At 43.5% G+C, this 26,271-nt stretch overlaps 1 protein-coding gene across 1 annotated transcript in view; it reads right to left on the reverse strand.

The window, feature by feature from the left end:
* The window catches only part of LOC122397881 (calmodulin-like), a 43,807-nt gene that overhangs the window by 6,313 nt on the left and 11,223 nt on the right, over positions 1-26,271 (reverse strand). The window contains exons 2-5 of the mRNA XM_043397343.1: positions 20,747-21,143; positions 18,856-18,999; positions 12,806-12,921; positions 1,635-1,725 (exon numbers count right to left, since the gene is read on the reverse strand). Of these exons, the coding sequence (XP_043253278.1) occupies positions 1,635-1,725; positions 12,806-12,921; positions 18,856-18,999; positions 20,747-21,143 (748 nt within the window). The remainder of the gene's footprint in view (positions 1-1,634; positions 1,726-12,805; positions 12,922-18,855; positions 19,000-20,746; positions 21,144-26,271) is intronic.

Raw genomic sequence — 26,271 nt, forward strand, 5'->3', positions numbered from 1 at the left:
AGTTTCAGGAAAATTTAATACAAGATAATAAGGAAATTGAACTAATTACGATCAGCCTATTTTCTTTCGTTTGAGTAATAAGAATAGAAAATCGCGAATCGCTCCAACAAGCTGGATTTGCCAATCGATTTTAACCGGACAGTTTCTATCTACTTTTCCAAGTATTATTGTACATGTTCCTGTCTTCTTCGACTCTTTTTAAATCGTCTTGTACATCCGACATGTCTCAATTTTCGAGATTCAATTTTCTATAAGTTGCCGATAATAATTGTTTCCGATGTTAAAGGTACTTTGATCGTTTTTTCAGTCGATGTCAAGAATTCTATCGAAATTAAAATACCGACAAAGTATGAGCGTATTTCTTGGAGGTTCCTCTAGGAAATAAGATCGTTTATAGGATAGGGTGTTTTACAATTGACATCGTAATCGCGCAACCAGCTGCTACGGCCAACAAAGCGCACCGCTCTCAAATTATATTTCAATTAACTTGTCTCTTTTAACGCGTCCCGAATTTGATAATATTTTCGTCCAATTTGAAACCCTTTTTGACACTAATTAACTCCGATAAAGAACTTTTCGAGTTCTCTTCGCGCAGGGAATTTGCATATTTTGATTTGTTTTATCTTTTTTAAACTTGATATGGGACCGAACGTGTTATCGGGCGTAATTACACGAAACAAAAGTTTTGTTACGAAGGAGATAAAGGATTCGAAGCGATCGGCTCGAACGCCGGGATGCGATGCTTGCTTTAAATTGCAAAAAAGTTGACAACATTTCTGTGACGCGCATTTTGAACGGGCTTCGGATCAGCCTCCCCCGCGCTGTTTATCGGCACATCTTATTTTCCATGACTTGGAAAAATCCAGCGATAGAATGACGATTCGCGGGCGGTCGTAATGACTCGTCAAATAAAATTAAAGATGGTAGGTTTTCTGCCCGTGCCAGATGAAAGCGAAGAAACGAGAACAATGGAGACAAATACAACCAAGAAGGGAATCGTATTCTGTTTGGAGTAATAATAGTCGCTCGCAGTTTTCTTAACGTTTTCTTAGATATTGCAATCTTCCAAAGAATATAAAGTTACGTTATTTTCTTTTTCGAGCGTAATCAATTTTTCTTATATCCTTTTGCAGGAAATATGATGGTCGTATTTTTCCCGTTGATAAATTTCACTCGATGATACAAATTCCAAAGATCTTGAGCACTTGGATAATTCGATGGATTTCAGTTTCGCGCAAAGGACAACCGCGCCGCGCGTACTTGTCAAACTTTATCCTTAAATTTGTACAACGATTTGACAAACGCGTCAGGAATGGAAAATTGGAATCGATTTATCGAGGAAACGAATGGTCGTCGAGAAAAAACAAAATTGGTATCCTTGGAAAAGTTTCGTCGTGCGTCTCGGCTCGTTTTGTTTTCCAAAGTATCGTTTTCTTCTTGACGAACTTTCTTCGCTGTTCGCAAGTTTCTAAACGACGCCGCAATTTTCCAGGATCTGATTCTCTGGTTCGATTAACTTGCAAAGCGATTAAATACTATTTACGAAAATAAAATAGAACCGTTTCTATTCGTAACTGTTGCGCTATTGTTTAGGTTATTATGACTGTCGCCAAGTCCTGACAATTAATACGTACTTTCCTCCTCGGACAAGTCCTCTCCGAGACATTGTAGCACAGCTCTAAGATCGGACGCGGTGATGTAGCCGCGATTATGTTTGTCGAACACCTGAAAGCATAAGAAAAAGAAAGAAAAGTAATAGCAACATCGTGAAATGGTCCCGGTCGAAAATAATGGAAAGAGGGTCACGGACCTCGTGGACAGAAATAATCGGCGAAATAGATTCATTTATTTCGAGGTAAATGGAGCATCCGGCCAGAGAAAATGGTAGAAGGCTTTTTCTTTCGCTATTCGGAGTAGAGAGGGTTCTCTTTGAAGCGCTCGACTATTGCGGCGACGTGATAACCGAGGCTCGCGAAAAAATGCCACCACGGGAATAATAACGACGCTGCCGCCTATTATTTATCGTCTCGCGCCGTTTCCAGACGCGGCTCGAACCATTGGACTTTCGCAGAAAATAGAATCGGAATTGATGCTGCTCTGGGGAGCGCTATCCGTGGCCTTCGACTCTTTCGGATGGCCCGGCTTAATACAGCGGCAACGGTTGTTATCCTCTTCCTGAATATTACTTGCTTAGATCCGAATTAATGACTTTACCTTGAATCTCGGAGAGAATTCGCTCGCCCATTTAGACTCTTCGTTAATGCGTCAGTTTTTGGGCCGACTCCTGGAGGGGGAATCGATGTCGTGTCATTTGGATATAGTAAATCTTGAATAATCTTTTATAGCGCTCTCATCGCAAAAATGAAACAATTTTTATTGCGAATATTTTCTTCATAATACGTATCTTCGCGAAATATCATCTCATATTATAGGGCTGACGTCCTATCTTTCCTCTCATATCTTCCTACAATACCCTCAGTATAGAGGGTAATTCTAGAAACTGGGTCGCACTATAACTGCTTTTTTTAAACGAAGATAAAAGTTTGGTAGAGAAACAACTTAGAGAAGGTCTTCCTTACATGCAGTACGCAGACGCAAGTTCTCTTTTTAATGAAACCGTACATGGATTTCCTTCGTTCTTCCGAGTATAAAAGGATTAGATAAAATCTTGGAAAAGAATTTCGGCTGCCACGCAACCACGATTCTACGAATATTCTTGCGCGGTCGTACGTTTCGCATAGTCTGATACTACGCGCCAAAAGGTAAAAAAGAACCATCTTTGCCCGGATTCATGGTGAAGTGCTTTCAAGATTCGTACGTTAAGCGTCAAACTAACTAGGTTTATCTTTCCGTTTACGCCACGAGCACTCACCGTGGAGTAGCAGTGCATTTGTATCGAGTTAGCTCAATTCATTACTATATTTTGTTGCTCATAGAAATAAAAACGTGTTATCTCTTGCCAGAGTCTTGGAGCATTTTATATTGAGAAAATTGATGAAACAAATTTACAGAAAAATCGCGTTCTCGAGGCAGTTTTCTAAATATAGAACGTTTCCGTCCACTTTGCAGCATGATTTATTCAGGTGGATCGTGCAGACGTGCAGCCGGTACCATGCACGATTACCGTACTTTCGGGGAAGTGGAAGATCTCATCGATCCGTTAATTTCCCTCGCCGAGGTGTGCAAGACTTAGGCTTTTGATACGTCAATCGCTGTTGAGAAACAGGAATAGTTCGAAGAGTTCGGGTCCAAAATCAAACATCGAAGTTCCTAATAATTAACCGCAAATGCAAGTGTCGCAACAAACGTACATATAATTTTTATATCTTAAACATACTAAAGAAGTCACATTCAATTTCTACAGTCAAAGGACACACACAGAACCGTGATCCATAGATTCGTATTGTTTGTTCTTTTAAAGGTATCCCGTTACGAGATCAAACGCGACAAGATCGTAGATCACGGATCACGAATCGATCCACCCTGTAGAGTCCTTATTTCTACGACTCTGCTATTATAGTTTAACGATTACACGCCTTTCTGTTTCTTCGGTCGGTGGAACTCATTGACTGAGCTCCGTTTCCGGGAACAAGAGCCGGAGGTGCGCGAAGGAAATGTTGTCCCATGGAAGGAAATGGGAAAAGGGGCTTGAGAAAAGTCGTCGCAGGAAAAATTCCGCTCGACGCGTCGACGACGCGGCAATCCCAGACACCAGATAGAAGCTCGACCATTCTAGGCTGAATGTAGGAAATCGCACTCGGGCAACCATTAAAGCAATTACCAAATCATTTAGCTCCCTAACTATTCCATTGTTTCATCATACGTATCCACTTGTACGAGTGCCGAGTAGACAACACGAACGTCATAATTAACACCATTGTCGTCTGCATATTCTAATTTTGCGCGCATATCCCGGTAAAACCAATGATCCAGTTTTCTCGAGTTGTCTACCGTGTGACAAACCGACACTATGGTGCAAAGATCATCCATGGATTTGTTCGGAGGGCGATAGAGAAAGATGTTTATTTGTTATCGGTAGTAATCCGGTGAGCTGTTGGCAAATCTGATTATGCCTTACCTTTCGCGATCTCTGATTTAAAATTTCGGCGTGTTTCTCCATTCCGTCGCTCGTTTGTCACGCAGAAACGCGCAAGTCACGAAATAAATCATACCCCTCTTAAGTACCATGGCCGCGTTCTTTCTGCCGCATCGCGCCTGATAACAGACAAAACTTGGCGGGCTTCGCGTGGTTTATCGTGTCTACGTGAATCCAGGAGAAATCGTTGAAATCTCTCGCGAGAAAGAAACAAAGAAAGGATCAGCGCCGTCCACGAAAATGAGAATCAAAACCGTGACCGTAAAACGCATAACACGACAGTGAATTCACATGCGAAACATTCAGAGCGGATTTCCATCTTTGGGAAAAGAACGCGTGTCTAGTTTTATGATATTAAAATTGATCAGATATCGATAACCGCCGTTACAAAGCTACTGTCGTTGATTAAGCAATGGTCAATTATCTATCGGAAAGGTAGATTCCTAGTTAGCGAATGGTCACGATCCACGTGTAACGTGCTTGATCGTTAACGCGATGAACATACATACACATACATACCCACCTCCGCACTCTTCCTCGTTTACATTTGTCCCGCTTGTTCCTTTCCGTTGGCCCAGCCACGTAAATCTACAATATATTTGTGCTCCGTTGCTCCAGGGACACGTCCTGAATTTTCAACCTGGTCCTCTGCTACTATAGCGTTACTTTACCTCTCAGTTCGCTCTATTCCGAATCGTGGAATTCTTTCTCCAGGCTTTATTCTCTCTCCACTTTACTTACTGTTCTCTTCTGCGGACGATAAGCTATTTACTTGGCATAGTTTACATATTCATCGTTGCTGTGGTACAACGCAGCATCCTTGTTACGATACGTAAACCCTCTTACCCCGAAGCCATTTTAGTCGGATCTTGTAAAACTTGTCAATATTGTTTATAAAGCGATTGTAAGCTGAAAACTGATACGCATGAAAGCGAACCGTTTCGATACGAAATAGAGATATAATAAGTTTTTTAAAATTCAACCTAACAAAAGTTGTACGAATCGGGGAACGTATATGCAGAAAACAATCGATTTAAAATTTACCTTCAAACTTTGAAGCAATTTCAAAATTATGCAAATTAATTCAAATCTTACGCTTGCTGGATTTTCGAACGCTGTACGTGTGCTTAAATTTAAGAGGATTAATACCGTAAGAGCCAGACAAAATAGGTACGCTGTATAAGTTAGGTTAATATTGCTGATGCCCACGTACGGTAGCCTCTCGCTTATGTTCATGAATTTTTCCGTCGATACTATTCCCCGAGTCTGAAGGTTTCGAAAAATACTGCGTAATCTCTTGATCGACCATTAAGACGGAAACAGTCGCGTTGCTTGTTAAATTTCTGAAAATTGCCAAATATCTCTTCCGTTAAATTGCAAAGTGTTCGATAAAACCGAATGTCCCCACCCCCCGGGCTAGTTTTGATAATCGAGGTTCTGCAAAAAATGCTTAACTTGCAACGTATGGAATAGAGAAACCATAGTCGCCCGTACGAACGTAACAATCGTTGTCATAGTTTTTCATTGTCTCGTCCTCCTCTCTCGCGAATATTTATCTCTAGCCCCTTCCTTCTCTGTCCGTCTTCCTCTCTGAAATGTAATAAACGTTACCAGTATATCTTTGGCCGTTTTATCCCCGTTTCTGAAAGGTTTTTCTCGGTGGCCCGTCACCGGGGTGCCCTCGCTCGTTCGCTTTTCTCCTTTTTTCCGCGTTTTCCGCTTTTTTTCAACGATGCTCGGCCACGATTCGACTGCCGGCGCGCCAACCAGCCCGCGGAGATTAAAATATCGACTCGGTAACTGCGATACGTCGCGTCTGACCCGAATGCCGACCCGTTAAACTCTTTAAGCGCGCGTCAGGCGATTTAAAGGGATCTAGGTGAATCTTTCGACGCGAGTGCTCGTTCGGCAATCCGATCGTTAACACTAAACCTACCGGCACTTGATGTATGCCCATTCCTACCATGACCGGTCAAACGACCAGTCTTTCTTTTTCTCTTTTACGAGGCAATTCTAACAACCTATACAAAAATATTCAATACTTTTACTCTAAACTTGCATTAGTGCTTTAATAGTATTACCAAATTAGTAATTTTCATTGGGTAGAAGATAAAACGCTCTTGAAAACAAAACACCCTGTATACAAATTTAAATTCATCTTCGATTAAATGAACAATTTATAGTCCAGTTTTATCCCACATCAGTCGTATGATCAATAGGAAGTGTTGCAACTACTATGGATATGTAGCGTCAAAGTAAATTTCAAAATAAACATAGAAGACAACATGAATTGTAATAGTTGATATGCTCATCAGATAGGGGATGAAATGCCCTTTAAAATGAACGTTCGAACAAGTCGATAGCTTCATTAGTTCCGGAGATATAGTGATTTTAGTTTCAAGTCGATACGGTGGCTAGTTCCGGAGATATAAGGGTTCGAAGCGTTTGTTTACTTTTTTACTACGGCCTTGTCAAGGCCGTTGACCGGCACGTGACGCGTGGGAACTAGGTCACTCGGCCACTCGGTCACGAGTCACGTGCGAGAAAGAGAGCTCCGGCGCGACGCGTCAGACGGAGACGGCGATAGTCGAATTAAGAAAAATTACCTTTTACATAAATTACGATATCTCCGAAACGGAAAGTCCGATCGACAAAAACCGAAAGCCATTTTAAAGAGGAAGGTTTGCCGCCGCTAACAATGCCTCGATTATGGCAAAAACACTAGTAGTTTCGGTACTGCACGCATCGAAAGTTTTAGTATTTTTAATACGCATTGATACACACGTTTCCAAGGCGGCGAGAACGTGGATAGTGGAATTTAAAAAATACCGCTCTATATAAATTATGATATCTCGGAAACGGAAAGTCGGATCGACAAAAACCAAAAGCCATTTTAAAGGGGAGGCCTTGCCGCTTCTAACAATGCCTTAATAATTAATAAAACGCTAGTAGTTTCGGAACTACACGCGTCTAAAGTTTTAGTATTTTTAATACGCGTTATTAAACTGTTCTAAGACAGTGGAAACTGAAGATTCTCTCCCGAGTTTTATTTATTTTATTTTTCTCGAATGCAGAAAATCCCACATAAGAAGTCGGCGTACAGGCAATTATTTGAGAATAGGGTGAACATTATTTTTGATAAAAAGTAGACGTAAATGGAGCGGCAAAAGTGTCCAGCGACGATAAAGCAACGGCGTGCGTCCGCGCGTAACCATGTAATGGCTCCGAGAATGGAGAAGAGAGCGATAAGAAGAGTCGGTTAATAGGAAATCGGAGGAAACAGAGCAGACGCAACTATAGAATTCGCCTGGTATCGATGGTACACCGATGAAAGATGAAAATGATATCCCAGCTTGGGGATCAAACGTTCGATAACAATTCAAATAATACCGGTAGCTATAGTTTGCTCAGCTTGCAAATTGACTACGAGCCAGGATGGTAACGCGAGCCTCGTTAACCGACAGAAGAACGAATGATACGCAGCGTATGGTCCAATTAATATGCAACGAATCTCTGAACAAACGAAAGACGACGGTTAAATTGATACCGCGAGCACGGTTCTCATTCGCGGGTTTCGTTGAATATATGCATGAAGGATCATTCGCAAAGAAGACGGCAGAGATTTCCTCGATAATCGAGAAACGCTCGAGGAAATACTATAAACGTGGCGAGAAGAGGGAGATAGCGTTAGTAAAAGGACCGCCTGGTGAAAAGACATGCCGACGACCAACAAAGGCGGCGAAATGGCTGGAAAAGTGTAGGCAGACGACATCGCGGAAGAAGAATGGGGTGTGAGAATGGCGGGAGGTTCTGGAAGTCCTTACGAAGGGCTGCGAAGCTATGGTCATTAGAATGTATTGTGGTGCAACGGTTTGACACGCTCCCTTTGCGATACGGTTCCATGTGACGCCCCCGCGTTCCACCAAAACACTTCTCCGTTTTTGCTCTTCCTTTCTCGCGTGTTCGCGACCACGGTTGCACAAACGCGCACGCTATGCATACAAAGTGGTGCGTATCCACGGCCGAACTTCACCGTAATATACGAGATAATGGGGTAAAGAGCGTCGCGGGTACTCTAACGCGGACTTCCACGCATGCCTGTTTAAGAAAAAAGATGTCCTGGCGATAGCAGTTGTGTCAGTATCTTGAGTATTAAAAATTTACACAACTAAAATCATCCGTTTCTTCTCCGACTAGCAGAACGTGTATACAGTTGTATAGAGTTGGTTAAAATTCGGAATTTTACTTTTTCACGTTACGTGTAATTAGCAGGTGAAACTAACCGCCCCGAAGCACTGCCTCCTGCATCGTCATAGTATTTCTCGTATATTTTTGCAACAACTTTTCCTTGCAATGTGTTACCGCGAACTAAAACAACAAGGGGGGGATTTATTTTATCGCATGCCTCTGTCGGTTGGCGCTTTTTCAACGCGCAGAGAATTCTCTGTGAAAACGAATCGTTAAACAGGCGACTTCGTGTTGGAGAGTTACGCGATGGAAAACGGTCGCGTGATCGTCGCAAGAAATACAGATTGCATCGGGTATTTTGGGAAGTTGTGCGGTCAGAACACGTCGAAATGTTCGAAACGCGGAAAACCAGAATCGCCTGACGGGAGACGCGTGGCGGACGAACAAGAAACGGCCTTTAAAGCGATCACACGGCGAAGTAACTTCGATAGAACGCGTACCGAGGTAGCTAAGCTCGTTCGACTAACTAATATGTACGATAACTGCACGTGGGTGGTACATTATCGTTGCGGTGGAAATGAGGACGAATAGGTACGATCGCGTGTCGAAAGCACATTATCGACTTCTAGAACTCGAGCACGCTTCTGCCCGGAGGAGAAAAAAGACGTTAGTCGATCAATCGTTTCAGGAATTTTCGCCGTATCAAGTAATACCAATTTTCTAATAAACAAACCATACAGTTTCGCGGAAAATAATTAATTTTGCCGTTGTGAGAAGTGTACGAATTACACAGGATATCAAATTACGAAATAGATTTTCTCGATACGTATGTTTGTTTTTATTCAACGTTTACAAACAACTTGGTACTTTTATTCGGTCGGCACAGACGCTAACTGCAATACGGGAATCTTGAAATAATCTATCGAGTCGTATTAATGATCTGCGGAGTTACGGTACCAAGAGTTTAATGGGGGTACGCTTTTGCACGAAACCAGTAGTTTCTCGTTCGTTTCGTTTCCTGTACATTGTACGTTTAAAAGGTATCGTTTAAGTTAGCGAAGAAACCGATAGATTCGACGGTAACTAAAGTACCACCGTTTGTACGAAATTTGGATTAGACTGCTGTCGTAGCGGGCGTAAAATATCGTTTAATAATGGACCTGCCACGGTTCCGGAGCTGCTTGGTATCTCTCGCAGAGACAGGTATCCTTCGACTCTTTAATTATTCACTGAGACGACATCGTTAGACTTCAATTGCTGCCTTGATATTGAACGCAAATCTTGATATGAAAATTGATCGAAGTCGGTTTCATTAACGCGACCCTTTACCATGCATATTTTAACCCCTTTTCAACTTCCTAAAGTTAACTTGTTCGCGACCGTGTCAATCTTATCAGTTTCCTCCGTGAAAACCAGCCAATGCTTGCTTCGATCAGCACAAAACTTTTGTATTTGACGTTTACTTGGAAACGCGAGAAAGGAATCCGTATTAAACGACTTTTAATTACCCGATGTCCCTCGAGCTTTGTCCGCTACCTTTCGGTCTACTCGAGACTAAATCATGGGATTTCATATGCATACGTAATAGAAGTAGGTCGTTACATTACACAGCATTCTCTCTTGTTGTCACTCAACATAAGCTTGGACCAACTCCGAGCAACGAAGCGTTAAACGATTCTGTTAGAAAGTTCGTGAAATTTCAGCAAATTACCGGACGAAAATTTTCTAGTCGAGTATCGTTTTAGACGAACAACTTCCTAGAACTTCGACATATTTTTTTCAGCGATCTTCTAAAGCTTTTACGCCATGTAGGACATCCGTTTGTCAAAGATCTACGAAATAGTTGTCCTACGGTTTTTGGACGGTCACCACGCGGGTCGTTTTCCAAGCTGATACCATTTTTTCACCATAATATGTGATGGTGCGCTGTCGACACTTTTTTTATTTCGTTAAAAATTTAATCACGACACGAGATACCTTTTTTAAATTAACTTCTTTGCCATACTATGGGAGTTATCGACACCAAATTTACAGGTTACGTATAAAACAAATCACATTTCAAAATACGAGAACAAAACTTAAACGGTATCATTACCGGTGGGTGAAGTCGTAAACTTTTGAAACGACCCTCGTACTTTGGACGCGTTCGAAATGTGTTCTATGAATTCTGTATGACAGGCACGTTCTTTCGATCGAAATAACGTCAAACGAGTCGAACGCGATAGAGAACATTAACTTAACACGTATTTGCAGTAAGCACCGTAATTTCGACGTTTCGATTTTGTTTTGATTACGTCACGCGCGGCGGCGACCGGAACTTTCTTCCTCGTCGCCTTCGTTTTCGCGAGCCGAACTTTTCCCGCTGCAGAATGAATGGGCAACGACCGAAAGATCCAAATAGAATCCTGCGGTAAACGTCGTCGATTTTACATTCCAAGACATCTGAAATCGCGTTCCTTCCGGGACAGGAAGTTTCGGTTGTTCGTCGAGCCGCAGGTATTTCTTTGACGGTGACCGTTTTCAAGTTTCAGCGATCTTGCCAGGTATTCCTGCCGCTCTACAAAATTATGACAAAGCTTGGGACGAAAAATTGAGGAAACCTGGCGGATGCAAGAAATTCCTTCGGCTCGCGGTTGTCCTCCGCGACGCGAGGCGACGCGACGCCTCGAAACGCAGTCTGGTCTCGTTTAAGAGTATAGTTGATTCGAGCTAGACGGTACAAACGAGAAAACTTAGATTCCAGGGAATTTTAAATTACTCCGGAGGCTTCTCGGAATCTCGGGTGCTGCGAAACGATCCTTGTGCTACACAATAGCCGAAAGAGCTTTTCATCGCCCGTGGAACTCATTCGGACTTCAATTTATCAATTAGAACTTTGAAATGAACGACGATCGAGTCTCCGTTCGTCGTTAACGGTCTTCGTCGAACGAGGGGCTCTTGAACGATGCAACTCCGCGCAAGCAACGATTTCTTTAAACCAGCCAGCCTGATGAGACACCGAGGAAGGCAGACGCGCTTTCGCTAAATTCCGATTTCACGCACTTTAATTCCAACTACCGGCAAACGGGTTCCCGCAAAGCTTTTCGAGTTCTCTTCAAATTTCTTTCGGTACGCTGATTTCCGAATTTCCATGCTCGTTACGCTCGTTTATCCTCGAGAACGAAGAAAAGTCACGGAACGAGCGGTCACTGAAAACGACCATTGTCAAAAGCGGAACGCAATATTGAAACGTGAAGCAATAAAACAAGATTTGAGAAATTTGTCAGAACGCAAAACGATGCGGACGCGAGATATCTTTGCGGACGTTTTGCAAACGCTCGGCGTGTCCAAAGCTTTGTACCGCAGAACGAAATCTGTCCTTCGGTGCTCGTTATCTGACAATTATTATTAACGTTTGCATTCAACCATGGATCTGATACGCTCGGCGAACCAGTTGAGCGCGAATCGAGGAGACGTACCAGAGTCTGTCTGTTTTGAACAATGGAACGTGCACCGGTGTCCTCGATCACGCGACTGACTTAACCGTTTTACCAACTACGTTTCTTACACTGGCTTCAATACCGCGCAGATTCGGTTAAATCTCTGAGCGTAGAACAAGAGACACTTTGAGCGATAGGATTCCACGAACAAGTAGGTACCTACGTACGTAGTTCTACCTTGGTGACGTTTCCCATTCGGTCTTGGTTCTTTTCATCCCTAATAACGAAGTGAATTTAAGATGGAAATAGTTTGCGGTTCGATCAGTTGATTTCTACTTATTTTCTAAGGTCGCGAACTGCGTCGGCGTTATTCTCCGTTGAAAAGACAGAAGGGAGGATGCTTGGCGTACCACGTGCGCGTATTCCCCGGCATTTTAAATCCAAAAGTTCCGTCGTCCACGGGGCTAGGTTCTTCCAAAGATTTGTTTTCCTTAACGGATCGCTATTTCTCACGTACGGGCACTAAGTTATATATGCGCATAGGAATGCACGCTACCGTCATCAGGGCTTTATATTTCGCTCGGTCGGACGTGTGCCGAAAATTTTAATACGAGATACCGCTGATACAACCGCGCTTGGATTCCACCCGCAACACGGTACACGGAATATGTACGTATGAATCGAATTCGTGATCGAATAATCCATAAATAAGTAAATTCGGTTAGAAGCAAGTGTTAGTCTATCTCTTTGCAATTACATTATTCGAGGCACTTTATACGTATAGTTAACATGTTTATATTTTATCGGATCGATGTTATTCCATTTCCTTTTACCACGAGAATGGAATTACTACTTGAAATCGTATAATCGCTCGGAACTTCGATACGGGAAATCGCTCTATAAAAGTCATTCGATCCGTAGTATGTACATGATTTGGTCAGAGAACTGATACTCGAACGGTATCGTACAATCGCTAAATCGTTCAGCAAACAGTGCATGTTCGTTTCATGCAACAGTATCTACGCGATTTTCCGTGGTGATGATTTTGTTAAAACGGACGAAGGATCGAGGAACAAAAGGTAAAGATAAAAGGCAAACGTACCCGAAACGCGTCCCTCAACTCCTGCTCTTCCTGATCCTGATCAGTAGGGGCGGTTTCGTTCGCGCCGATGTTACTCACGATTTCTACGAACTCTTCGAAGCTCACGTTTCCATCTCCTGAAAAAAGAACCAAAAGAAAAACCATCACAGTGCATTCCATCGCCGTTTTTATCCTCTTGTTTCGGATAACTTTTCTTTTACACTACCCAACGACGTACAAGTCAAAGTACAGAATTCTAATACATGAAACGTGCTATTCGTTCCGTTCGAATAAGCGAAGAGAAGCGTCAAAAGGTGAGAAGACCGAATTCGCGACCATCGAGAGATTAACGAACAACTTTGCAATTCCGGGTCTAAGCGGCAAGTTCTCAGACGAAAAGCTGCTTTCTCGGTTCTGGACGCTTTCATCGTGAAAATCGCGTTTCCTGTCATTTGCATCTTTCCACCCTTCTTTGTGCGACCACGAGACACGTGGCCTGCGTAAAACAGCGAAAAGACAAAATACCATAAGCGAAATAAGAACGTTAGATATTTCTCGACGGATGATTTCCGTGGGAATTCGAATCTGCGAGGCGCGTTGAAATTCATGAGGATCGCCTATAAATTTCCGATCAAGCGGTTACAATTTTTCATGGCGCGGAACGACTGAAAGCCATCGAGCGATTTAGTCGTATCCCCGACGAACTTCTCTTAAATAAACGCAAGTCGCTTCTGGGGAAAAATCCTTTTTGTTGATTGCCCTCAGGCGAATGGAGAAGTTCTGTGTACAAAGTACATAACAGTTGTTGTCTCGCGTTCGTAGCATCGACAACTGCGCCACGGGGAGCAAAACCTCGAGGTAAACTTATTATACGATATGTCTGAAATTTAACAAGACTTAAATAATCTTGTAACTTGTAACTCTTGTTCTCTGTTTTACAAACCCATTCGTAATAAGTAAACCACCGGTACCAAAGCGTTTGAACTTGTATGTACAACAGCCTGTCGTCTTTCGTTGCTTCATACGACCTCCTTCGATAAATTTTTGACTTAAATTTTTAAAGAAGGAAAGTTGTAAAACTTGTTGGCGGTAAGAACAGTTTGTTTCTACATGGCCACGCGCGAACGTGCTCTTCAAGGATACAGAAAGATGAGATAACGCGTCCTGCCAAACGCGAACGTGCTTAAGCTGACGCGTCTCGTTTGTCACTAAGGGATTTTCCTCCTCTTGCCAACGGCCTAAACGGATTTTATTTCCCACGAAAGTCACGACACGGATGCGATCCTTCACCCAACGAACGTGTGTCTATACGTGAAGCCATGCAGTCATTCGCATTAATATTCAATTTAATAGGAATTTAACGAATTAATTCTTCTTTACCAAGTCCAAGGATTTACTCTCGATACGTAAGTGTCGTCCTATGCTCGACATTATAAATGTTATCGCAGTTCAATTACGACCTTCGGGCACTAGTAAAATCGGACATTACGGTCCAAGCGTAACTTCGATGTTCAGCAAAGTCTGTACTAATATTGCCTACATATATAAACTTTATTATTGTTTGTAACTAAAACATGTACTCTCCCGATACGTGGAGGATGACCGGTTTTAATCCACTAGTAGTACATTGAATCGTAAATATTGAACGCGAATTTCATAGAAATCGGTCGGTAGAGAAAAGTGATAAGGACTTTTCGAAGTCATTGAATTTTTTCATCGGAATTTAGATTCTTTTCAACGCGGACCAGAAAGGCACTCTGTAATTGAAACAAATAGAGCGCGGTTTGCGACACGCAAAAACTGTCCCAGGGGTGAATGCGTTTCCCGTTTAATTTCTTTCTCGCTCGTAAATAAAAGTGGGTCACGTTGAAAACTACGCGAAAAGCTATGATCGCGATCGAAATTTCGTCCAGCACGTATAGGAAACGATATTGTTAGTTGAGCCAATATACGAGAACTCGCGACTGATTTACCGTTACGCGATGATGATTGATTTCGTTGGTAGTCAAAGAGCCTTTTCAGGTACCCTAACATTCGCGTATTCGCGTCACACTTATCGCTCGTTTCGATTGGTCCTCTACATCACGGGCCGCCAGTTACGCTAGAAATAGAGATAGATACTCGCCAGGATTTTGGTAGAACGACGAGGTCCGTCAATTAGGATTCGAAAACCAGTATATTTAAATTTAGAATGCATTCGTTGTCGTCGATATGCGATATCCGGCACGTGTAAAGAAAAATCGACCAGACGTTCGCGAGAGCCGAGAGTCGTAGCTAAACGTGGGCAAATTTAAACGTCAACGAAGCGAATCGAGACTAAACGAATCGCAATTTGTCGAACAACGTCGTTGGCCGAGCCACGAGAAAAACGTAAGAAAGAATCGGTTGAACGGTACACTTCCCATCCTTATCCAATTTGTTTTAAATTTCCAGCGAGGAAAATGCTATACCGGTCATGAAATCGCGTTCTCGAATGCAACCCCGGCGAACGAGCGTCTCTCGCCTTTTATGCTAAGCTGCGACGCTCCGGTTTCGAATTTTCGAACGTCTTTTGCTTGACGTTTACGGCAGGGGGACGCGAGGCGACGCAGGGGCCCTAGCATACGAATAGTCCGATATATCGAGTACAATCAGACAGTCATCGTGCATCGATATTCCAGATGACGCGGCTTCGGATTCTCCGGAAACGACAGGGTGGCAGACAGATCATGGAACCTAATACGTTTCTCGTGATACGCGTCGCTTTGAAATGCGTACCGACTGAGCTTTGAACTCGAACGAGCGCGCGAGATTGCCGACAAAAGCTTCGTTATATATTCAGTAACGCGGAATCACGATGTTTCCAGCCGGTGAATCGATTATCGATGGCTTCCGGTAATTCCCTCGATTCGTAAATCGGTGTAACGCGGACGCTCTAACGCAAAGAAACGAAGCAAGGCCCACGGAAGTCCGACCATCGACTTATCCTCTCACGAGATTTTTACCTTTAAAAATGATTGGAAATTGTAAACACCCGGACGAGCTGGTCGAGATTCATCGACAAAGAGCCCCCGCGAACAAAATATGTACTTTTAATCGTAACGTGTTCCTGACACATCAAGTACGAATCGAAAGCTCGAATGAAAAACAATAATATCCGGCATCGATACGAGGGAACGGCGAGTAGATACAACGTGGAAACTAACATAGTGTTTTGAAACGTTGCTTTTCCAAAAATCGTTTTTCCATTTAACTCGTATTTCCTCGCAATAACGATATTCCTCGACTATCGTTTCGACAAAGAATTTCAAAACAATTTCGACGCTAGCGGTTACTACTTATTCTGCTAGATCGCCGGGTGTTTCCTTTTCGATTGTATGCTTATACCCGTATAAATAAGTGAAGCACAAACAATGAAACTATTGTCATTTAACAGGAAGGAACAGAATACACGCGATAAGTGAAAATTAATTGGCGGTTGGTGAAAATTAATTGGGGCCTCGTTTCCGAAACTCGCTGATTTCCGAATCGTTCTGCGGACGAATAACGGTCTGGGTTAGGCGCGTCCTTCGTCTCGAAGTCAACTCTGCCGGTCGGTGTTGGCTATCGACCAGTTGGAACTTTCGTCGGCATTGCTAAATACCACAACGTAACGTCGTTGAATTGACATTTGATGTGTTAAAGCCGCGGTCGATCTATACACGTATGCCACGCGTTGTCATGCACATACGAATGGACTAGTTGGCCCAAACCGAGTCATAGCAAGTTCCCCTCTCGATGAGCGCATTCAAACGACGTAGCGGATGTCGCATCGGAACGTTTCTATGAGCTGGTTCTCATCAGTGTATCGCAATATTTTTTTCCTCTTTTATCTCCTTGGTTTTTCGTTTATCCGTGGTGTGCGTGTCTGTTTTATTCGATGGGATACACGCACACAGAGAGAACGGGGGTGTATTCATCGAGCGAACGGGAGATGCACCCACGGCGAAACGAGTCTCGATTATGTAGGCGCGCACGATGGTCTCGTTTCGTGTGCTCCTAGTTTCGCTGTAGCTGCTTCTAATTACTCGTACACTGACAGCGACCTGATCTACTCTCTATAATACTTCAATACTTTTAGTATCGAAATTCGAAGTGACCCTCCAGGGAAGAGACAACGCACGAATGAATATTCGACGGCTGCTCTTATCGAGTCGACGGGAATTCGTTTTCGAATAGGTGGAAATGCGTTCCTTCCTTCGTCCTGGTATTCGCCGCAAGAATTAAACGAGCCAGTCGATTAGAGGGAATAACACTCTGGAATACTAATGACAACCGTTCCCATTAAAGGGCACGCGACAGCTAGGAAACGCGCGAAAGAATCGCAAGTATCGTGGCGAGTGATTCATATATCAGAATTTCCGTCAAAATTAGGCTCGCGAATCAACGGGGCACGCGAACGAGTAGAAAACAAAATTAACAATTACGTACGAATCCTCGATTGCGAGTAATACAATTTTAACCAATTTCTGTGATATCGATGAATTTTTAGTAGCGTATTTTGACATCGAATAAGAATAACAATGTCTATCGGTCTGTATTACTTGGTTCGACTCGTATAATTCCTCTGCAATATTGTCGAATAAAAAAAAAAAAAAAAACTTGCTTCCGAGTGCAAAGTGTAAAGGAATTAATAAACACTCTATCCGTGTAATTACTAACTGGATTAGCAGCGTGTTCGAGAAGAATGAGACGATAAAAGAGCACGTTTTAAATGCAGCAATGTGGTAATCTGCTATGCGTTCCATTAGTTCCAGTGGACCGTGGAATTAATAAAAATTCTGTCACCACGGTGAAGGTTTTCACGAGCAACGTGTCCACGGATACACCTTGCTACGTATCGCGGGTCTGGGTATTTGACGTATAGAGAGGAAAAATTTTACGCGCGGTAAACACGAGTCGCAATTGACGACGACAGGTTTGCGAATTCGACGGGAACCAGTGACCCGACGCGACGTTTGTTTAGACGTGCGCGTAATTTCGGCTAGTCCGAGAAAAACTGTGCCACCCTATAGGACCGTACAACGGGAATCTATTCCTCTACCAACACCTCGTGTTTCGTTTTTACAAATGTATTTTTAAACGTTGACTTTTTACCATTGAAACTTGTGGAAGAAACTGTCGCAAACAGAGAACCAACGGTAGTTTTGCTATTACGGCGTAAAAAGTTTGTTTTCTACTTGGTCGGGAATCAGCAACAGGTATCGATACATTTGTACGCGTCACGTACAAAAAAAATCAAAAACCAAAAGACAACCTTATTTTCTAGTATACCAATCTTTACCGTTTCGCTTAACAAAGGTCTTGAAGAATAACGACTGGAATTTAATTTTCAACAAAGGTTACCTCTCGATGGTCCCTACCGATAAAAAAGCGAAAAGACTAACAAGATTTCAGTGGCGATTCGACTCGATTCGAACGTTAAATTCGAGGGAATCTTGTCATCGAGCGTCAAAACGATGGAAATTGTCGTCTAGGTGGCGACCATTCGACCAAGATTCTGGAGCAATTCCTTCGCGCTCCAAAACGCGGGCGAACGAATCCGAGGAAAAAGAGGACTACTGTCTAAATAGTCGTTAGGGGTATGAGGATATAGTCGGTCAGAAAGGGGAAAAGAGCACGGTCGAACGAAGGGAAAGAGTTCGGGAGGAAGAGAGAGTGAATCTGGCTTAATAAAGAGGCTCCGCTCGCGAACGTCCTTCCCATTGTCAAGCGGGAGAACGCTTGGTGAAAATTACCTGCAATTAAGGCGATGCCATTGGGCAGAAAGGTTGTAAGTGGGACAACGTGGTTACACGGACGGATGGTAAACTTCATAGTTGTCGACTAATAGCCGAATGCTCGCTACCTTGTCAACGAGGTGCACCAAGGCAACGGTAATGTTGCCAATGGAACGACCATTTGATGACGATGCGCATACGTATTGCGTTAAAAAATATTCATCGGCCGACTTAATTCGGTCCGAACTTACGTTAAAACGTTTCCTATTTGAAACAGCTTTCAGGTAATTTAGGTTAATCAATTATAAATAAACTAAAGTTTAATGAACTCACCGTCGATGTCGATCTCTTGCAACATGGTTCGCAACTCCTCGGCTCTCGCGAACTGTCCCAAAGATCGCATCACTCTGCCCAGCTCCTCCTTCGTGATACTCCCGTCGCCGTCTTTGTCGAACAGTCTGAAAGCCTCCCTGAATTCTATAACAATGAGATACCTTACGTTTACCGAGTCTACGTTCGCCTTAATTTTTAGCGCGCTCTCCCTCGAGGCATAATGACCAGCCGGGGCTGTAACACATTAGAGCGAACGCGAAACAGTGGAAGCGAAAAGCGCGGTTAAGAACCGTGACGCATAATGCCTACGGGGAGAGTTTCCTTCCGGTCTTAATGCACGACTAGCCTGAATAGAGTCGCGTGGCGATATTTTAATTAACAGAAACCTCGATTTCGGGAGGGAAGGTATCCTCGAGTGTCGTTACTTTTTCGTCCAAGGAACGGAATAACGGCGACGGACGCCGTGAAACGAACTTTGACTCGACTAATTACGCGCACCGAATGAAATCTGAAAAGCTTCGATGCGTCGAAACCTGACCCCGGCCAAGACACCGGAGGAATCGTGGATCGTGGATCGTGGATCGTGGATCGTGAATCGTGCTTTCCGCTCGACCTCGACATTTTTTCCAACCCGAGAGCTAGGAGGATCGGTCGGTTCGAGTTGATTAAACGCTCCGGTCGATAACATTCCATGATGTTTGATACCCGCGGCGAACACGATGAGAGGGGACAAGCGGTTAGGTTTGACTTGGATCGTCGGTGCTTGACTCGACCGTTTAATAGCCTCGTTTCACGGCCCATTGATTTTGTACGTACCGGCGGCTATGGTTTTCCTATAAGCACGTTTTGCACCGACGTATCTATGCGCTATTGTTGTCCGGCTAGAAGCCCAGCGAGACAATAACAAAGGAATAGAAAGAAGGAAAGAACGCACGCGATTTAACGGTAATGACCAACGGGGAAGAAAAAGTAAACAAATAGATTACGCTTAACCCGGTCACGAGAATGCGGTTTCCTGTACATTTTATTCTATAATAGTTTACCTCTCGCGTATCTTTTTAACGAAAGACAGACCATGGAACGAATTAGTCGATGCTCGGCAAATATCCGAGGCACCGCGAAAACGATTAACAGACGACGGCTTCGTAAATCTAGGTAGACCTTACGCAACAGTTTTTTGCAGATTGAATTTTTTAAACGCCGTTGCGCACGTGGCATAAATAACGATAAATTTAAATCGGGATTTAACCATTGGATTCGAGTGCTACGAGCATTTGCTCAGTTTCCTCCGCGAATGTAACGCGAAACGAGTATCGCGAATACCTAATAATACCTTTGCTAGGATTTTTACGATAATGTTTTTTCACGAACGTCTCATCGATGAATGATATCTTTCAAAAGGTAATCCGATCATGGCGAATAATCGGACTTTTTGACGCGTGTGCGAGCGAAATTCTCCGCGAACGTTCGTTAAAAAAAAAAAGGAAAAAAATCCATGTGGAACGGAAGCAACGGAATTTAAGTCGTCGACGTGTATATCACTTTGTAGGAAAAGGAACGGCACATTTACGTCCTCTCTTTTAACATACTACGTATATAGGCGAGACTTCTTTGATTCCGATTCCGTTTCGAGACATCCTTTGCTTTCAGCGTCTCTGCTTCGCCATTCATGGCCGACCAGCGATTTCAACTCGTTTTGGAGAAGACTGTTTTTACAGCTGCAAAATCGTGTTTCGTATTCGAGAAAGGATCGAACGCTCCTATTTCTTTATCAGCGTGTTATACATATGTATAGAAATGGTGCGAGGGATAGTGTCGGGTTTTAAACACGTTCCATTCGCAACGTCAATAAAGGTGAAGTACCGGTACTTTCCGTTTCGATAGAACTCACCTTTCATCTGAGACTTGGTTATATTGGGTGCCTTACTGGACGCGACAGCAACGGATCTTTTCGGCGATGCGGGCAGGGAAAAAAGGACGTTCGTCGAGAGTTTGCTGGTCCCCGCGGATGACGAGGCGGCGGTCGCGGCTCGGGACTGGCCACCATCTTGCGTTTGCCGTCGGCGTTGGTGATGCAGCTGCGAACACGTCGTGGACGATATCGATGCATCCGATTCCGTGGACACGAATGGCAACGCCATCGACGTTACCGCGGTCGTTGACATCGGCGTTGTCGGTGTCGTTGTCATCGTCATCGTTATCATCGATGTCGTCGACGTCCTTGGCGAATAGCTGCTCGTCCCCCCTTGCTCTTCGTTGTTCCCTACTGTCGCGCTGCTCTGTCTCGTCTGTAAATAGTCCGAGTCGACCGAGTTAACCAACCATATTTTTTAACGTCGACATTTCCACGAGGAAACGATCTTTTCTTCCGGGCACGGTACAATTATCAAGGAGAGAATATTTTTCCATCTTGGATGATTGTATGTACTCGCGACGGAGCACGAGTTTTATAAGTCGTAATTTAATGCGCACGCCATAGTGCATCGGGCAATGCTCGATAGCCACAGGTGGCACGACGCATCTAACGATGGACAGTTCGCCGCTACACGGGAAAGACGCTACAAGACACGGCTGGATAAAACGAGGAGTAAAACAACTCTGAAATTACATTTCCTCCCGAAGAGAGACGGCGTAATTCTATTATATTTGTTACTAACAATATAAAACACTGGATAAAGACTGGTTGGGAGGTAGCCTGTGGCGACGGGACAACGCGTAGCTTTTGTCTAAAAAAGAGAGTGAAAATCTGTTTAACTTGAATCGAACGCGGCTAACAAATAAAACCATTAATCGGTTCAAACGATAAAAGCGTATCGGTGATCGATCTGTCAGTTTCAAGCGAAGGCAATTTTATGCGATACTGTATCATAACTATGGTTCATAACGCTCTTTCTACGTCCCAGATCGAAGGAATTTGTATTGTGCTCTTTCTAGTATGTACATGGTTTTACGTAACCTGCTACGGGACCGAAATCTCAAAGGCATGTACGAGATGCGGTATAGCTCGAATGTCACTGAAATTAACACCGTGCGTGTTTAACGGAGTCTAAAGTTCTATTTGCTCTCGCCATTACAGAACGAATGTGCGATGAGAAATCCAGTAATATTTATTCGTTTTACGCGAATCATGAAAAGTACCGTGACAATTTATGACGATAAGCGAGAAACGCATATTCTGTTCGCAGTTTTGTGTACGGAAACTTGAAAGCACGTGCCAGAGGCTTTTCAATGACCGAAGTTTATCGGCACCGCGACTAAGAGGCCAACCGCGAACGTGTTTTCGCGCTGTTTACGGTAATCGCGTCTCTTTGCTAGACGAATCGATCGAATGCTTTGACTTCCACTATTTCAAACGTGTTCCCCCGACAGTCTCAGCATCGAATAATCGACGCCATTGTGATACTTAATCAGATATCAATCGCAGTTAGCGTTCACAAATTTCAACGGAAAACCTTTAATCGTAAAATTTGTACACAAGTAAGTACTAGTTTGAACAGCGGTAATGCAATATGTAAACCTCGTTTACGAATGAATTTTCGAAAATTAACTGTGGTTGCTCGGAAAGAGGGTATTGGATAAATTAAGTTAAACGTATTATTCCGAATGAAATTTACTTAACGTATCAGGAACCGCTGACGAAAATAGACGTAATTTTTCCATACATAGTTGATTGCGGCTGGCGTAATTCTCTACCTCGTTTCATATTTATTAGGGAAGCAGATAATTTCACGATTTGTATTTATGATTGCACCGGGTGTAAAATAAAATAATTATTATACAGAGTGCTGTAGAGAAATCGTAAATAAAATGATTCCAAGTGGGAAAGTAAGTGAAAAACATTGAATAAAATTTGTTCGCGCGGGACGGACGCATCGGCAAGTTTTGTCTTTCGTTAGCTCGGACGTAGAGAACTTGTGCCCCGAATAAACTTGTACGACGTTTCTACGAGTTCGTGGCAAAGTAACTGATATCGACACCCAAACTATCTTCGTCGCGTTTGATCTATGAAGAAAAAAAGTTACGTCGCTCAAGATCGAAAGTTTCAAGCGCAGAAAGTTACGACGCGGTTAACTCTGTTCAGAGAGCGTGATGCGCGTGTGCCCCGACGACAATAAAACACGGGTTGTTCCGCAAGTTTTTACCTTGGTTGATTCGATGCCGCGTACACGTCATGACGATAAACCTCGTAGCAGACAACCCGCCAAATTGCTGTATTTTTTCGCAGCGCGGTACGAAAGATTTCCGCGCCAGCACGATATCGGTTTAATCTTCCTATGAAATCGAGGTCACGTATCGCGTGAATCGTAAATTTGGTTTTCCCGCCGAAGAGATATTGCCTCTTATATTATCGTAATTTTCGCGCGCAAATATTTTCCTATACACGTTTCCTCGGGAAAAGCAACGAATTAAACTCAAGGCTGGAAAAAACTTGACCGTCTTTGGTGGGCAAAGAAATAAAAGAAAATCGGATATGTTCGTACAAATAGGAATAAAACGAAGTTGGATTCATTAAATTCCGAGCAGGTCTTTCGACACCCCGACGTCGATGGCTGACCCAGAACGAGGAGTTAGACGAACGATCTTGGTCCGACCGGCCAAGACTTTCGAATTTGTAGTCAACCGCAAGAAAAAGTTTTCCAAATTCAATAATAAAAGGAGCGGCGGGGCGGGTCGAGTTTTCTAACTGTAAGTTTCGTCTTCTTTTTCCGTTTGTTTCCCGAGCAAAAGCGCGCAGTGGCAAAATCGAATTCTCGTTAACCCGTCAAGCGTTGCTGATCGACCGTGACACTTTTGTCCCCAACGACGATTCTTTGGATCGGGCGCCGATTTAAATTACATTTCATCGCTGCCACGCGCGGACAAAGCGAACGTATCCTATTTCGGCAAGCTCGATTCGAGCTTCTACTCGAAATCGCCGATCCAACGAGGATCGTTCGTTTTTCGTTTTACCCTCGGTACCTACGATGCCTAATTACAAAGAAATTTCACTTTCTCTACGACCGTTACGTTACTACGCACATTATTTTGGTACAGAAACATTTGGTTTGCGTAATCTTCCATGTAATCAACTCAGTCGCAACGATTTCCCAAACTCTGGCTACCCACTCTGCCGCAAACTAATGTAATAACACAACGCGAGGCGATTCGCGTATGCGATTGACTGCCGGATCTCCAGGAAATTGCATTACTAACAATCTTAGGAAGCGTTACTTCGCACAGTACACGTTATAGGCTGTTTCTGGAAAACACGTTCAAGGGATTCGATCGCGCAGCGACTCCCGCAGAGGTCGCGTTTCGACCGTGCCATCGAGTGCTTCCGGTAGAATCGCGCGAGACCATCTTTAGCCAAATCTCTTCCTCCCACTCGTTCCGTCCCCGGTACATATCGTTGAATTCGATCTGTGGCCGTGCCGACAGATACATCGTCCAAGACTGCCTTAACCCAGGACGAGCTCTTAAATTCATTTTGAATACTTTGCCGTTGAAGGGAAACTTGATCAGCGGTGGCGACGACGCTAATTGCTTCGTTTGATACTCGTCAACCGCAGGAACGAGCAAAAGACTGACGAGAGGGATAGTCACGCTGGCAAAGTATTGACAGAGGCTTTGCTCTCTACCACGGCTATTATCGTTCTCGACCATCTCCCTCGTTCTCGTCCCCGTGTATCTCCATGTGCCTACGCGAACGAAAAAAGACGGATAATTTTGTTCGCCGGGTCGGGATTTCACTCTATTTGCAGCAGGTGCGCGAGCTATTCGAACTCGATTAAGACTCGCGATACGAACGTGTCGCTTAATTAACCCGTGTTGCTAGTCGAGCATCTAAGCGACAACCAGTTCAGGCAAACTGAGCGTATGCTAAACAATTTGTCAGACAATCAGAGGAAAGCCGTAAGACGCGTAACGAGTCCTCGCGCTTGATAAACCTGCAAATCTATTTTCGGGTTAAGAGATGATATCGTTGGGTGCCCGACGTATCGATCGTGACCGTTGGATTTAGACAGAAAATATAAATTCCCAGTCCCTTGCTATTCGCGTGTAAGTTTCTTAGTATTTCGATCCGAGTTATTTGACAATCGTTGAATTAACATTTACAACTGAAAATGCAGTTGCCCGACAGACTCCTGAATCAACGATTTAAGAACACGAAACACGCGAAGAAGAAAGTTATAGAGAGAAAGCACGTTGCGGCCCCACTAAACACGCACGACGGAGATGTTGGGCCAAAGAAAAGAGACGGTCTAAGAAAAAGGGAATTTACGAGCGTTGGGTGGAAGAAAGATAAGAGACAGTACTCGATCACGCTGTATTGCGTTTTGATTGAACGTGAAACGAGAAAACTTGGACTGACTTTCCACGCGTGCTTGACAATTTGCATGCGACAACATCGTAGCCTGCATAAAGGAGATAGTAGTTTACGCCGTCATTAAACGTTTAAATCTTTCTTCCAAGTAAGATCACCAGGCGTTTTAAAGTGTTGCGAGAGTGTCGAGGACAAGGAGGAAAGTGTCGCGATAATTGCTGCTCGATATTCACGTCATATTAATGGCCGCTAACAAGAAATCAATGCCGAATTTTGTTGATAAAGCTTTGCATATTTGCGCAACAAAGAAAATTGATGGCCGTGCATTTCATCCGCTTACGAAAACTCGAAATTTACGGACAAAATTGTCCTACAAACTTTCACGCTGAACCTTGTTTTTCTTTGGTTTAATTGCTTTAATTAACGCGTCGCAAACACGTCGTTTAACGTAGATGCAAGATCGAGTTATCAGTACATGAAACCAACGACTACATTGTATAAAATTCATAGAGTTTTTAATGACTTGACAACTTATTCAGTTTGAACGTTATAACGTAAAAGTTTCATAATAGTTTCATCCCCTAGTCCCCGCGACTCGTACCCCCGCAACTAAAACGGATACGTATGTTTCTCAATAGCGTCTACTTTATCGATAAACTGGGTTTTGCCTAAATCGAAGTTGGAGGGGTCCTCGTGTATGCATTCCACACAAATACTAACGCCTGTCCGACACCAAATATTCCGTTTGCGCGGCAGCTTCAATGTTTCTGCGACAAATTGCGCGTCGCTTTTAAGCAAGTGAACGTATGCAGTCATACATAATGTCTCGGATCCCGTGGGCCCGAGCTCGACACGGGAAATTTCACTCAGGATTAGCACAATTTGTAAACGACATACAGCTGCCGTTTCCCTTGATCTTCAGACTGCACTGTGATTCGACTTACATCGAGCAAACAATTCCAGCAACCTTGTATCTTATGAACCAACGAGTAACTGCTTCGTTGATTCCATCCAATATACGAGGGATTAACATCTTACTTCGAATTGCCGAACCTTACAGCATCCGAAGTCCTTTTAATATTCGAGAACATTTTTCAAGATATCCAGATAAG

Source organism: Colletes gigas, unplaced genomic scaffold, assembly GCF_013123115.1.
Source record: "Colletes gigas isolate AHSC1104 unplaced genomic scaffold, ASM1312311v1 Colletes_gigas_Sc00010, whole genome shotgun sequence".
Classification (NCBI taxonomy): domain Eukaryota; kingdom Metazoa; phylum Arthropoda; class Insecta; order Hymenoptera; family Colletidae; genus Colletes; species Colletes gigas.